The 13563-nt window shown below is 44.2% G+C and overlaps 1 protein-coding gene across 2 annotated transcripts in view; it reads right to left on the reverse strand.

Moving 5' to 3' along the window:
- Positions 1–13563, reverse strand: part of TC2N (tandem C2 domains, nuclear) — a 136457-nt gene that overhangs the window by 59180 nt on the left and 63714 nt on the right. For both annotated transcript variants that reach the window (XM_082275442.1, XM_082275443.1), the window contains one exon: positions 7410–7580. In XM_082275442.1, the coding sequence (XP_082131568.1) occupies positions 7410–7580 (171 nt within the window). The remainder of the gene's footprint in view (positions 1–7409; positions 7581–13563) is intronic.

A 13563-nucleotide genomic window follows, 5' to 3' on the forward strand; every position in this document is an offset into this window, starting at 1 on the left:
AAAAGGTGTGCATGTGAAGTTTCAGGTCTGTAGCATGTCCAGAACCAGAAAAAAAAGATCGTTTGTATTAGAAAACTTTAAGCACAGGAATATGGCTTCTCTGCTGTAACACCTTGCCGGTTTAATAGCAGGCATTTTTTTGGGTTCTTTGCAGTCAGGAAAAACATCTGAACTTGTGTATAGTGGTACTGTGCACAAGTTCTGATGTTTTGCCTGCCTCCAAAATCCCCAAAAAATGCCAGCAAAAACACACCTGGGCATTTTTTTTTTGACGCTAGCGTTTTTTTTGGCATTTTTTGGGGTTCTTTTGAGGCAGGCAAAACATCTGAACATGTGTATAGGGTGTATATATAGGCATATATGTCTGAATATATACCCCGAGACATATATAGGTGTGATAGTAGCAGAAATATATTACTGTAAATGATTTCATTAGCGCAAGCATTTATTTCTGCTACTATCACACCTATATATGTCTAGGGGTATATATTCAGACATATATGTCTATATATCCCCCCTATACACATGTTCAGATGTTTTGCCTGCCTCAAAAGAACCCCAAAAAATGCCAAAAAAAAACGCTAGCGTCAAAAAAAAAAATGCCCAGGTGTGTTTTTGCTGGCATTTTTTGGGGAATTTTGGAGGCAGGCAAAACATCAGAACTTGTGCACAGTACTACTATACACAAGTTCAGATGTTTTTCCTGACTGCAAAGAACCCAAAAAAATGCCTGCTATTAAACCGGCAAGGTGTTACAGCAGAGAAGCCATATTCCTGTGCTTAAAGTTTTCTAATACAAACGATCTTTTTTTTTCTGGTTCTGGACATGCTACAGACCTGAAACTTCACATGCACACCTTTTAGACCCCCCAGATACTAAATCCAAAGTAAAAATCAAAAAATCTCTTTTTTTTTTTTTTTTTTTTTTTTTTTTTTTTTAATTTTTCAATAATTGGCTTTTTTATCAAAAATGACAATTTTTAAGAACTTTTTTTGTGTGATTTTGTGTCTGGGGGGTCTAAAAGGTGTACCTGTGAAGTTTCAGCTCTGTAGCATGTCCAGAACCCCAAAAAAAGATCATATAAGTGTAAAAGAGGGGTCCCACCATCCCTGCTCTACTGAAAAATTATCTTTTTTTCTGGTTCTGGACATGCTACAGAGCTGAAACTTCACAGGTACACTTTTTAGACCCCCCAGACACTAAATCCAAAAAAAGTCATGCCTGCCTCCAAAAATGCCCGATAAATGCAAGAAAAAGCGCCGTAGAGAAGCCGTATTCCTGTTCTAATAAAAATTATAAGAAAATGCTAATTTTTGGGGGGTTCTGGACATGCTACAGACCTGAAACTTCACATGCACACCTTTTAGACCCCCCCAGATACTAAATCCAAAGTAAAAATCAAAAAATCTCTTTTTTTTTTTTTTTTTAATTTTTCAATAATTGGCTTTTTTATCAAAAATGACAATTTTTAAGAACTTTTTTTGTGTGATTTTGTGTCTGGGGGGGTCTAAAAGGTGTACCTGTGAAGTTTCAGCTCTGTAGCATGTCCAGAACCAGAAAAAAAGATCATATAGGTGTTAAAGTTAAAGGAGGCTCCCGAACCACATCCCTGTTCTACTGAAAAATTATCTTTTTTTTTTCATGGTTCTGGACATGCTACAGAGCTGAAACTTCACATGCACACCTTTTAGACCCCCCAGATACTAAATCCAAAGTAAAAATCAAAAAAATCTCTTTTTTTTTTTTTTTAAATTTTTCAATAATTGGCTTTTTTTATCAAAAATGACAATTTTTAAGAACTTTTTTTTGTGTGATTAATAGTCCCTGGGGCATGACCCAGAACCCTAGGCACTTTTTAGGGGCATTTATTGGGTTTTAGGGCTTAAAAATGGTGTTTTTTGATTACAGAAGTTCGGGTCCCATTGATTTCAATGGGGTTCTGAAATCCGAACCGAACTTTCGTGAAGTTCGGGTGTTCTGGTCGAACCGAACTTTTCAAAAGTTCGATCATCCCTAGTGAACACATCAAAGGGATTGAATCTGCAAACAATAGATTAGCGATAGAATCTTTCCAGTCAATTTACACCTCATTTAGTTCAGATTTGATCAAACTGATCAGCTAGAGCAGAAAATGATTGCTCTGCATCGACCAGCAGCGCTGATATACACTATATTGTCAAATATTGTGGGCGTGTTCTAACGCAATTTGGCGCGCACGTGGACACCACGCCGCACATGCATAAAAGGGCATATTCTGCAAGGAACTGTATTGGGACACCTGCCTTTACACGCACATGAACTTTAATGGCATCCCAGTCTTAGTCCGTAGGGTTCAATATTGATGTAGCCCACGCTTTTCAGCTATACCAGCTTCAACTCTTCTGGGAAGGCTGTCCACAAGGTTTAGGAGTGTATCTATGGGAATGTTTGACCGTTCTTCTAGAAGCGCATTTGTGAGGAAAGGCACTGTTGTTGGACGAGAAGGCCTGGCTCGCAGTCTCCCCTCTAATTCATCCCAAAGGTGTTCTACTGGGTTGATGTCAGTCAAGTTCTTCCACCCCAAACTCGCTCATCCATGTCTTTATGGACCTCGCTTTGTGCACTGGTGCGCAGTCATGTTGGAACAGGAAGGGGCCATCCCCAAACTGTTCACACAAAGTTGGGAGCATGAAATTGTTCAAAATGTCTTGGTATGCTGACGCCTTAGGAGTTCCTTCATTGAAACTAAGGGGCCAAGCCCAATCCCTGAAAAACAACCCCACACTATAATCCCCCTTCTACCAAATAATTTGGGCCAGTGCACAAAGCAAGGTCCATACAGACATGGATGAGCGAGTTTGAGGTGGAGGAACTTGACTGGCCTGACCTCAACCCGATAGAACACCTTTGGGATGAATTTGAACGGAGACTGCAAGTCAGGCCTTCTTGCCTCGGATGAAAGAATGGCCGAGAGTTTGACACAACTGAGTGGATAACCTCATCATCATAATACAGTGTGTTGCATTTAGGAAAAAATCCATGCATTATACTATATTCAGTGGTTATGCTTTGAAAATGCACTGAAAATGTAATATGCTTTTGAATTCATCCGCTTTCACGCACATGTCCATGGTGTCACATTTGCAAGCAGGAAATGAAGAATAAAAGTGGAAACCCACACCATTAAAAAACAAACATTTTACAAAACTCATATGAGGTTCACAACCCACTGGTGTCAATGGGCAATAAGAGCAATGTATAAAGTGTACGTCAGTCAAAATTCATCTTTCCTTAATCTGAAATTGAAGAGCTGAACTCTAATACCTACAGGAGAGTAGATAAGGGGGGAGATATGGGGTCCAAATCCCACCCAAAGTGTCTGGCACTGTAGCCAGCACTGACACTGGGTGCTCACCCAAAGTGCTGGAGACGTACTGGTATGAGGTAACATCTGGACTAGAAGGAGCTTTACTGGTGGGGGTGTTGTACCAGAGGGAGCTGTACTGGAGGGGATGACCTGTACTAGAGTTGTACTGGTAGGAGGGGGAGAGATCTGTACTAGGGAGAGCTCTACTGGTGAGGGTAGATCTGTACTATAGGTAGCTATACTGGAGAAGGGGGGGGATCTGCAATAGGGGGGTGCTGTACTGGTGGGCAGGGCCTTCGTATTTGAGGGAGCTGCACTGGTGAGGGGGGGGGGGTATCTGTACAATAGGAAGCTGTTCTAGAATGAGCTACACGGGTGGGGGAGGGGGGATCTGTACTAGAGGGGGTTGTACTGGTGGGGGCTTGGGGCAGATCTGTACTAGGGGAAGATCTGTACTATGGGGAACTGTATGGTAATGGGGGAAGGAGATATGTACTAGAGGGAGTTGTAATAGTGAGGGGGAGACCTGTACTATGGGAAGCTGTATGGGGTGGGGGGGATCTGTACTAGAGGGAGCTGTACTGGTGGGTGGGGGGGATCGGCAATAGGGGGTGCTGTACTGGTGGGCTGAGGATATGTATTGGAGGGAGCTGTACTGGGTGGGGGGGGGGTATGTGTACTATAGAAAGCTGTACTGGAGCAAGCTACACTGGTTGGGGGGGGGGGGGATCTGTACTAGAAAGGGTTGTACTGGTGGGCATGGGGGCAGATCTGTACTAGGGGAAGATCTGTACTATGGGGAACTGTATGGTAATGGGGGAAGGAGATATGTACTAGAGGGAGTTGTAATAGTGAGGGGGAGACCTGTACTATGGGAAGCTGTATGGGGTGGGGGGGGATCTGTACTGGTGGGGGGGGGTATCGGCAATAGGGGGTGCTGTACTGGTGGGCTGAGAATATGTATTGGAGGGAGCTGTACTGGGTAGGGGAGGGGGGGTATGTGTACGATAGAAAGCTGTACTGGAGCAAGCTAAACTGGTGGGGGGGGGATCTGTACTAGAGAGGGTTGTACTGGTGGGCATGGGGGCAGATCTGTATTACCAGCTCTCCTGGTGGGGGGAAGATGTGTACTATGGGGAGCTGCATTGTAATGGGGGAAGGGGATCTGTACTAGAGGGATTTGTACTGTTGAGGGGAGATCTGTACTATGGGGGGCTGTATTTTGGTGGAGATCAGTAATAAGGGGTGTTGTACTGATGGGGGGGGGGGAGTCTGTACCAGAGGGAAGTGTACTGTACTGTGGGGAGACTCTGTACTGGTGGAAGACCTTTGGCTTGGGGAGGGAAGAAAACATTTTTGTTGTATGCTGCACTCACCACTTAAATGCAGTCAGGTCCATAAATATTGGGACATCGACACAATTCTAATCTTTTTGGCTCTATACACCACCACAATGGATTTGAAATAAAACAAACAAGATGTGCTTTAACTGCAGACTTTCAGCTTTATTTGATGGCATTTACAGCCAAATAAGGTGAACAGTGTAGGAATTACAACAGTTTGTATATGTGCCTCCCACTTTTTAAGGAACCAAAAGTAATGGGACAGATTAACAATCATAAATCAAACTTTCACTTTTTAATACTTGGTTGCAAATCCTTTGCAGTCAATTACAGCCTGAAGTCTGGAATGCATAGACATCACAAGACGCTGGGTTTCATCCCTGGTGATGCTCTGCCAGGCCTCTACTGCAACTGTCTTCAGTTCCTGCTTGTTCTTGGGGCATTTTCCCTTCAGTTTTGTCTTCAGCAAGTGAAATGCATGCTCAATCGGATTCTGGTCAGGTGATTGACTTGGCCATTGCATAACATTCCACTTCTTTCCCTTAAAAAACTGTTTGGTTGCTTTTGCAGTATGCTTCGGGTCATTGTCCATCTGCACTGTGAAGCGCCGTCCAATGAGTTCTGAAGCATTTGGCTGAATATGAGCAGATAAAATTGCCCGAAACACTTCAGAATTCATTCTGCTGCTTTTGTCAGCACTGCATACAAAAAACACAAAAAAAGGGCGCACCGACCTAGCGCATTATCCTCAATAATGGCTTTATTGTTGTAACATAAAAAATGGCTACTCACAAACGCAGATGAAATCAATCATATCGGACTCAGAAAGTAGTCCATATGAATGTCCATTGTCCTATTAGGATGACCACTGATGCGTTTTGAGGCATGCGCCTCTTCCTCAGAGCCTCAGAGCTTTTGTCAGCAGTCACATCATCAATAAATACAAGAGAACCAGTTCCATTGGCAGCCATACATGCCCACACCATGACACTACCACCACCATGCTTCACTGATGAGGTGGTATGCTTTGGATCATGAGCAGTTCCTTTCATTCTCCATACTGTTCTCTTCCCATCACTCTGGTACAAGTTAATCTTGGTCTCATCTGTCCATAGGATGTTGGTCCATAGATGTTGTTTGGCAAACTCTAATCTGGCCTTCCTGTTTTTGAGGCTCACCAATGGTTTACATCTTGTGGTGAACCCTCTGTATTCACTCTGGTGAAGTCTTCTCTTGATTGTTGACTTTGACACACATACACCTACCTCCTGGAGAGTGTTCTTGATCTGGCCAACTGTTGTGAAGGGTGTTTTCTTCACCAGGGAAAGAATTCTTTGGTCATCCACCACAGTTGTTTTCCGTGGTCTTCGGGGTCTTTTGGTGTTACTGAGCTCACCGGTGCATTCTTTCTTTTTAAGGATGTTGAGAACACTTGATTTGGCCACACCTAATGTTTTTGCCATCTCTCTGATGGGTTTGTTTGTTTTTTTCAGCCTAATGATAGCTTGCTTCACTGATAGTGACAGCTCTTTGGATCTCATATTGAGAGTTGACAGCAACAGATTCCAAATGCAAATAGTACACTTGAAATGAACTCTGGACCTTTTATCTGCTCTTTGTAAATGATGAGGGAATAACACACACCTGGCCTTGGAACAGCTGAGCAGCCAATTGTCCCATTACTTTTGGTCCCTTAAAAAGTGGGAGGCACATATACAAACTGTTGTAATTCCTACGTTCACCCGATTTGGATGTAAATACCCTCAAATTAAAGCTGAAAGTCTGCAGTTAAAGCACATCTTGTTTGTTTCATTGCAAATCCATTGTGGTGGTGTATAGAGCCAAAAAGATTAGAATTGCGTTGATGTCCCGATATTAATGGACCTGACTGTATTTTACTTAAGCTGCCCAAACCTGGATACCAACTTCAGAGGTGGGAAAGATATTCACCTTTTAGTTTAAACATTTGGACACAAAATTTGTTACTGCTCTAATTTCAAATTCAAATTCAAATTTTCAAAATTCAAAGTAAAAAACAGTTTTGCATTTAGACACCCACACGCACAAAACTAATAAGCAAAATAAAATTCCAATAACAAATGTTTTCATCCAGATTATGTTTCTGGGTTTAGAGAATAAAAACATATATATCATTAAAAGACTGCTAGTACCTTTTTTGTTTAAAGGTAGCGTTTGCAGATAAGCAACAAAATTATATACAGCAGGGGTCCCCAAACTATGGCCCATGGGCCACATGTGGCCCGCTGAAGGATTTTATCTGGCCCGCAGCTAAGAGGCACTGATGAGGACCCTGACCTAAGGGGTACTTTCACGTAAGGAAGGTCTCCGTAAGGAAGGTGGGGATTTTTTTCAGTCTGCAAATATTTGTAAAATATTCAATGCAACCCTGGTACTAAAATGATGACGTCACTGCCGAAAATGCGCGCGGGAGTTTACTTTCCGGCAAGGATCTCAGGGGGACCTTCAGAGCTCCTTGCCGGAAAGTGAACTCCCGCTCGCATCGCGGCTCCAACCACTCACAGCACCGGAGCCGCCAAACCCGGAAGAGGGAAGATGTCAGGTGCCTCAGCGGTATCCGGGCAACCGTGTTGGGATGATGCATACTAGCTCATTATGCCTTTGTCCTGCAGGGTTTTTTTTTTTTTTTGAGGATACAACCGCTTTAAGTGGTTTAAAAAGCCACCCCCCAGGTTTTTACCTGAGCCATACATTCTTGCTGCATCTGGGCTTATTGTTCCTCGTCTGCTCAGATCGGGTGAGATGGGCGTCTGGACGAAGCCCGGATTGTAGACGATGTCATAGTTCGATCCATACTGATAAGCTGCAGACAACTCCGTCTTCCTGTCTGTGAATGTGGCCCTTGCAGATCCTGAGTGACAGAAAGTAAAGGCATCAAATATGTGAGTCACAAGATGAGGAATTACTGCTGACATTACAGAGGATCAGCATGAGATAAAAGCCGTCACCAACCAACCTCTTTAACGTAAAAGCCTGTCAGACCTATTGTCCTGTCCATCTTATAATGTTATTATAGGTAATATTTTCCCTTTCTATAAATAAACGTGTAGCGCTAACAATGAATTGTGACATAAATCAGTGATCATAAACAATGTACATAATAGTGAAATAAAACAATAAAAAGTCCATGTAGTAGTCCTTAAATGAAAAGGAATCCCCCCCCCAAAAAACTGTGTAAATGAAGAGTAACCACAAGTCCCATGCAGATATAACCCATTTTTTTTTTTTTTTTAAGCCCGTGGTGTGTGAAACACACTCAAAAGCTACACCCGGTGCATAAAAAAGTGCACACACGCAAAACGTGGGAAACACAAAAAGTGCACAAGGCGTACACATAGCCCTCCTACGAAAAGGAAGGGCCCTAACCCTGATCCCCCGGGGCGCAAGGCTCCTGACAGGGACTGAGGTACTCACTTGGTCCTGCCTGGCCCAAAACCAGGCAGACCCCGTTCTCTGGGAGGACTGCCGAAACAGCCCACTCCAAGTACTAGGCGGGGCTTCCCCGAAGGGAGACCCCATTAGAAAGGGCGAACTAAGCCAGAAGGCCATATCCACCCCCTCCCAAGACTTTCAGGGCATGCCCGAGGACCTATGCCATACTTGTCGTGCCGTGATAAAGTATACCGCCACATAAAAAAGGACAAAACGTGAACACACAGCACAAAAAAAGAGAAAAGAACGCAGATGTAAGCCGTACTTCTCTCACAGCAAACAGGAAGAAATCAACCGTGGGATAAAATACACCAAATGGCAGCTTACCAGAACACAATGGCCACCCAAACTAATGGAGAGGCCGAATAGCGCTTAACAAAGGGTTAACAGGAACGCCAGGTGTCAGTCATCCAGATGTCATGGTAAGGATGCATTCATGAGAAGGTACATAGCGTGATACCGTTTTAAAAAACTGCAATAAAGTTTATTAAAAAGGTGTACTCACATGGTAAAGGAGAAAACAGGCATATCCATAAATAAAACCGCTATAGCAGTAAGAGCGGCGGCGTCCCTGCACTCACAGAAGAAAAAAAGCCGGCTTCAGGGGGTGTGGTAACGTCACGTCTGGCAATGCCCGGCGCGTTTCGTCATAGGGTTGACATCGTCTGGGGCGTGGGGTTTTTTTAATATTTTCCCTTTCACCATATAATGACTCGGGTGTCGGTTTGACGATGACTGAGCCCAAAAAATGTAAAGGGTAACTCCACTTTTGTGGCGGAAAAAATAGCAAAAAAAAAAAAAAAGTGTATACAAGTATACCTCAGCCTTTTTTCAGTCAAGGCACCCTTAAAAATTTTGGACAGTCTAGAGCAGGGGTGTCAAAGTCAATTACATTGTGGGCCGCATCAGGAATATTGAATGAATAGTAAAGCCTACAGCGCAACTCCCAACCCCCGACAATCATTAAAAAGTGCTATAATGCAGGAAATTGGTATAAATGTGTAAATAGAAAGATATGTACAACCTAACAGAAATAACTCTAGAGTTAAAACATATAATGGGAAATATTAATACCACACAAGTGGCCAAATATATACTTGTGCATAAAAAAGTTCATAAAGCATGTGGCCAGTGAAAACACATCAGTGCTACAATGAAAATAAAAAGTGCAAATTAAATCCATGTATAAATAAATAATTAGACATGTGACCAGTGAAATTCATTAGTGGTCCACTAGCCACATGCTTTATGAACTTTTTTTATGCACAAGTATATATTTGGCCACTTGTGTGGTATTAAAGCGGTAGTATACTCCGCTATTTAACTTTTACCTACAGGTAAGCCTATAATAAGGCCTATAATAATGCTTACCTGTAGGTAAAATTAATATCTCCTAAACCTGCACGGTTTAGGAGATATTCACCCTGCATGCAGCCGCTGACACCAGCGGCGCATGCGCTCTGAAGGTCCGGCGTATCTTGCCGGCCCTTTAGAGCTCCTTGCCGGAAAGTGAACTCCCGCGCGCATGTGCGGGAGTGACGTCGTCCCTGCTCCGGCGGCTCACAGCGCCGGAGCAGCTCAACTCTGAAAAGACACCAAGGGAAGATGTCAGCTGCCTCAGCAGCGTCCGGGCGACCGTGTCGGGGCTTCGTTCTAAGGTATTTCATAATGTGCTAGTATGCAATGCATACTAGCACATTATGCCATTGTCCTGCAGGGTTTGTTTGTTTGTTTTTTGTTTTTTTGGGATACAACTGCTTTTAATAGTTCACATTGGTTCATAAGTGGTTAACCTACCAGCACAACTTGTGGTGTGGGGGAGGAATCCAGAGTATTTCAAAGCCCACGCATGAACAGGGAGAACATGCAAACTCCATGCAGATACTGTCCTGACCAGGATTTGAACCGGGAACCCCAGTGCTGCAAGGCAGAAGTGTTAACCACTAAAGCCCCGTACACACGCACAGATCGTCGTCATACAAACGTCGGCGGACGAAAGATCTGCCGATTGTACGCGTGTTAGTATGGTGCCTCCGACAGCTGTCTGCACACAATCCGCGGACAAGAGTCTTTCTTGCAAGCATGAAAATTTTTGTCTGCGGACACCAGAACGGACGATTGTTCGCCTGTCAGTACAGAAATCAGCCGACAGACCGCAGATTTGCAAGACTGGGCATGCTCAGAAAATAAAAAACACAGGGAAAGTTAACCATTACATGACATCACTTCTGCAGTCAGCTGAAGTCTGCGGACAAAATTCTTGTGCTGTCCTTGTGCTGTCTTTGCACTTTTCAACAGACACCGACATCCCGGGGAGAAAAGACGAACATTTGTATGACGACGATCTGTGCGTGTGTACGGGGCTTAAGCCTATGTGCTGCTCACATTCTACGCGCCTTGCTGTTCCATATTTTTACGGTTGCAGTTCCTATGTGGATTAGTAGATTTGTAGAGTCTGCTTTCAGCTGTTATTTGTATGTTAGATGTCAGAAGGCTCCTTGCCTCCATAGAAAGCTGGAGCCTGAACTTCTGGCTGATGGATGGCCGTGCAAGCACCACCTGGCTCAACAAAAGTCAATTAAAAAAATGGACTGAGCTGGGTTGAAAATGAGGTTAACACTGACTGTAAAGGCCCGTACACACGTAGCGATTGTCGGCCGTAAATATTCGGCCAACATCCGATTGGCCGATCGTCGGCTTGTTAGTATGATGCTTCCGACAACCGACTGCGACTTTTCGGCCGAACAGAATCTGGTGTGCATGCTTTAAAATTTTTGTTGGCCAACACCAGAACGGCCGATTGTTCGTCAGTCAGTACAGAATTCAGCCGACAAACAGCAGATGAGCAAGACTGGGCATGCTCAGAGAAGAAAAAACACACGGAAAATTAACCATCACATGACATCACTTCTGCAGTCGGCTGTTGTTGGCCGACAAAATTCGTGTGCAGTCTTTAGCACTTTTCAACCGACAGGACAGCACCGGACAAAAGACGGCCGATCGTTCGGCCGACAATCGCTACGTGTGTACAGGGCTTATCCTATCGGCGCCATTGCACTTAGGTGGCACTCCCGGCTGAATGTATTAGCCAGCGGTGGAGATTCCGCTTGGATGGGGGAGCTGAATGCAATTGTCGCGACAGAATATCGAGCTTCTTTCTGGCCAAACTGCTGAGATGATGAATGATCATACCTGCTGAGATGGGAAATTTACAACCTAATGATGGTGCCAGTGTGAGTGGACTGGTAAACTTGCAATCAATAAGTTACAAACTCTTTCAGATTTAAAGTGGTTGTAAACCTCAGACATGAAGTATGAACAAAGCATATCCCTCTATAGCAGGGATATTCAAATTACGGCCCTCCAGCTTTTGCAGAACTACATGTCCCATGAGGCATTGTAAAACTCCGACATTCACAAACATGACAAGCCATGATGGGAATTGTAAATCCTGAACACCTGGAGGGCCATAGTTTGAAGACCCCTGCCCTATAGTGTCTTCTTGTCTCAGTCCAGAGCACTAAGTGCCATTTCTGTCTGTTGCCTCCTTCATTTGCTATCACTTTCGACAGGTTTTCAACCCACCAAGAGAAAAAAAGGTGACAGTTGAGGGAGCTCCAACACACAGCCTGTGATTGACAGCCCCAGCTCTGTTCCTGTGTGCTGTGTGGGGGTGCCCCGCCCAATCCCACCCCGCCCCATCCCGTCCTGTCCTGTCCCTCCCCTCCAATTAGCCCTCACTGAGCTCTGCAGAGTGTAATTTCAGCTCTCCATTCCCTGCATTCTGAAATCTCAGACAAGCTCTATAAATTCTGTATTTGAATGTATGTAGAGGAGAGACGGCTGCAGATAAACAGGTATAACTTATGTAGGAGGATTTGTTTAATCTCTGTGCATCACCTGAGTAAGTAAGGGTTTTCAACTACTTTAACGACCAGCCGCCGTAGTTTTACTGCGGCAGGTCGGCTCTGTCTTGCGAAACGACGTACAAGTACGTCGCTTCGCGGGACTGCAAGTGGGGATGCGCGTGCCGCCTGGCCACGGGGGGGGGGGGGGCAATCAGCAGGTCCAGTGGCCGCGATCGCTCCCTGTGGAGACAGAACGGCAGTCTGCCGTTGAAAACATAGCAGACCGCTGTTCTGTCAGTAATAAACACAGGGATCATGTGGTCCTCTTATTTAGGAACACAGGTCTCTATGGTAATGCAGCAAGCCCATCCCCCCCACAGGAGACAGCACCCCCTAAGGGACACATTTAACCCTTTGATCGCCCCTGGTGTTAACCCCTTCCCTGCCAGTGTCATTAGTACAGTAACAGTGCATATTTTTAGCACTGATTACTGTAGTAATGTCACTGGTCCCCCCCCCCCAAATGTGTAAAAAATGTCACTTAGGGGTCCGATCTGTCCACTGCAATGTCGCAGTCCTGCTAAAAATCGCTGATCGCCGCCATTACTAGTAAAAAATAAATAAAAATGACATAAATCTTTCCCCTAGTTTGTAGACGCGATTACTTTTGCTCAAACCAATCAAAATGCGCTTATTGCGATTTTTTTTGTTTATAGCGCAAAAAATAAAAATCGCAGAGGTGATCAAATACCACCAAAAGAAAGCTCTGTTTGTGGGAAAAAAAAGAACATACATTTTATATGGGTACAGTGTCGCACGATTGTGCAGTTGTCAGTTAAAGTAGCGCAGTGCCGAATCACAAACAATGGCCTGGTCATTAAGGGGGTAAAACTTTCCGGTACAGAAGTGGTTACAGTGCGACCTCTCCTTTATCTGTAGACTAGAGAGCTGTCTGATCCGCTCTGTACAGGGAAACTGTGGGCATGCTGCCTCAATGTGACGGTGACAGCTAGTTTGGTAGATTTAAATGTGGACATTAGAATGCCTAGCTCCCTCGCTACCCAAGTCTGGGACGTGTCAATCGATCACATATCAGCGTGCGCGTTTGTGAAAGTGCGCAAAATCACAAGCTTTCCCAACATGTACAAGCAAGGGCTTATTCAGCGCTATAATCCGTAAGAATAAGAAATAAGCAGCTGAACACCGGTATTGGTCAATACTAACAAATCCAAAATAGGCAAAAAATATAAAAAATGGTGCAGCGCTAAAATGTTAAAACCAATAGACAAGAGCAATGTCCATGTTATTCAATAGATCTGAGAATGTTCATGATATCCAAAGCCAGGAATGAGGTAAAGGTGACCCGTGTTGAGAAGTAGAACAAATCACCAAACATGCGTGATTCCACCACCACAGTTAATGCCAGCCTCTCACCTCCATACACTGACCACAAGGGCCGTTGCGCTTTGACATAGACTCTGGTGAACTCCTCCTGTCCCAATCTTACAATCATGGATACTTCAGCACCTCAGCAGATTGGTAATATGAATCCAC

This window comes from Pelophylax lessonae, assembly GCF_965119305.1.
Source record: "Pelophylax lessonae genome assembly, chromosome: 13".
NCBI classification, from domain to species: Eukaryota; Metazoa; Chordata; class Amphibia; order Anura; family Ranidae; genus Pelophylax; species Pelophylax lessonae.